The following is a 2,285-nucleotide window of genomic DNA, read 5'->3' as shown; positions in this document are numbered from 1 at the left end:
CTATATGGTTCTTCGTCACATTCTGACAGTCTCAAATGATATGAAATCTTGTAAAATAATCCCAGTATTCTATTTCAGCAAGTAACCTTATGTCATCAACATCGCTCTTGACAGAATTAACGAGTGACTTTGTTGTGAGTCTGTAAAGAGATGTACGTTTTCTAGATATACATAGTTTGTCCAATAAGCCATTATAAAACCGCACCACTCCGCATGGAATCAGTTCAACCAAGGTTCTCTTCATTTATTAAGGAGAATTTGTGCCATACTAATGGATCTCTACTATGTCATAACAACTGGTCTACATATTCAACAGTGATTCTCCTTGAATCTTTGACCTATAGTTCAGTCATTGCATTAGATCTTGCTTCTTACTCATGTGATTTAACTGTCTGGAATTTTGTTTAGTTCCCAAAACAGAAAAATAGTTATATGAGTGAGGTATTAATTATTTGTAGCCTAAATGTTGATCAAATCAGATTTTGGAAAGGTTACCCGTTATATTCAAATTTCATGGTAAGCACGCACAAATCAATTATAGCTGTTTGCGGATATCAGATGTTGAATAAAAATAGACTAATTAGCATAGAATGATTGCCCCCAAATGCCCTGGTACGGCCGAGAGTAGGGAGAGTCAGCTATTTCTCTCGAAATGCTCTCACATGAATACGCGTGACAGAGAAGTTCTACTCACTGCCTTCTCGCAGCGAGGGTGTTGTTTACGAAATTAAGAAGATGAAAAGTGAATTTCTGGCGCTTTAACCCGATTGGTAGATATGGAGGATCCACGTAGGGGAGTTGAAAAACCCTGATTCAACACCAATAGTGTACATGGGCTCCACGATCCTGAGGGAAAAAATGACGTCCCCTGATGTCGCTCCAATGCCTTGTGGATCAGACCATTAGGTCGAAGACTTCAGGACTTCAAGAAATCCACTTACTTCGGTCTGGGAACGCGGGCAGTATCCCATCCCTAAAACAAATTAAATGATTTATGTGGCGGATATCTATTTGGTGCCTTCTTGTACCAATGTCTATGTGTTTAAATAAATAAAATAGAATGATTGTGAAAAACCAATATTCCAAGATCATACCTACTTACTTATTTACGCCTGTTACTCAAAATGGAGCATAGGCCGCCGATGAGCATTCTCCAACTCACTCTGTCCTGAACTTTCCTTTTCAGTTTTATCTAATTTTTGTTCATTCTTCTCATATCTGTCTCCTTTTCTCAGCGTAATCTGTTCTTTGGTCTTCCTTTTCTCCTTTGGTGTTGAGGATTCCAAGTAAGAACTTGCTTTGTGATGCAGTTGTGTGCTTTCCTCAATATGTGTCCTATCCACTTCCAGCAGTTCTTCATGATTTCTTCTTCTACTGGATTCTGGTTTGTTCTCTCCCATTTCAGATTGTTACTGATAGTGTCCAACTTACGTCACCTATGACGAAGGCAAGATATACGTCTATCAATAAAAGGACGAGTATACTGCGCGGCAGTCCGTTCTGTTTTAATTTACGGCAGCGAAACATGGCCATTAAGAGTAGAAGATACTCCTAAACTATACTAGTATTTGACTACAGATGCGTTAGAAATATTGCTCGCATCTGCTCGGATCATCGGGTAAGTAATAGTGAGGTTGGACGCCAGGGTACTAGGGAATGATGGTAAATCAGTTGATGAGGTTATGAATCTTCATGGACTGAGATGGTTGGGCCACGTGTTACGTATGCCTGAACACCGATTACCACGAAGTGCAATGCTAACCGGTGTTGGAGATGGTTGGAAGAGAGTTAGGGGCAGCCAAACCAAAACGTGGCATCAGTCCGTAAAGTCACTGACTTCTAGTCTGAGCCATGTTGTTAGATGCAGTCTACTCGGTTGGGGTCCGCATGACTATCGTAACCAATGGTTGGAGACTCTAGGTGACATGACTCAGAATCGATCAGAATGGCGTCGGTGTATACACTCTCTGTCTTCCCTTAAACTGTGAGATTGAAATCACTTCATATCTTTCTTTCTGCGAACTAATTCTTTCTTCCTGTACTATATCCTTATATGCAATCTTTCTTTAATATATAACCACCATTGAATTAACTACCTCTATGAATTCAGTGCTAATGAGGTGTGGAAACTTGGAGCGATGCATATATGTGCCTGGTCCTACGTTGTAGCTGACTGACTGACTGACTGACTGATAGTGTCCGAAGTATTTTGCATAGACAACTGTTCATAAACATAACTATAAAATATTGTAATATATATTGAATAGATCTAATTGACTTTATAA

General features: G+C 39.6%; 1 protein-coding gene across 1 annotated transcript; it reads left to right on the top strand.

Moving 5' to 3' along the window:
• Window positions 1-1,682: 1,682 nt before the first annotated feature.
• PDE5A_1 (cGMP-specific 3',5'-cyclic phosphodiesterase) lies at window positions 1,683-2,039 on the top strand (the record flags this gene model as incomplete). Its single annotated transcript, XM_051208248.1, has 1 exon — window positions 1,683-2,039. The coding sequence occupies one exon, from the start codon at window positions 1,683-1,685 to the stop codon at window positions 1,986-1,988; it is 306 nt and encodes a 101-aa protein (XP_051067130.1). The 3' UTR covers window positions 1,989-2,039.
• Window positions 2,040-2,285: the final 246 nt, after the last annotated feature.

Source organism: Schistosoma haematobium, chromosome 4 (assembly GCF_000699445.3).
Source record: "Schistosoma haematobium chromosome 4, whole genome shotgun sequence".
Lineage (NCBI taxonomy): Eukaryota > Metazoa > Platyhelminthes > Trematoda > Strigeidida > Schistosomatidae > Schistosoma > Schistosoma haematobium.
This window is presented reverse-complemented; position numbering and strand designations above follow the sequence as displayed.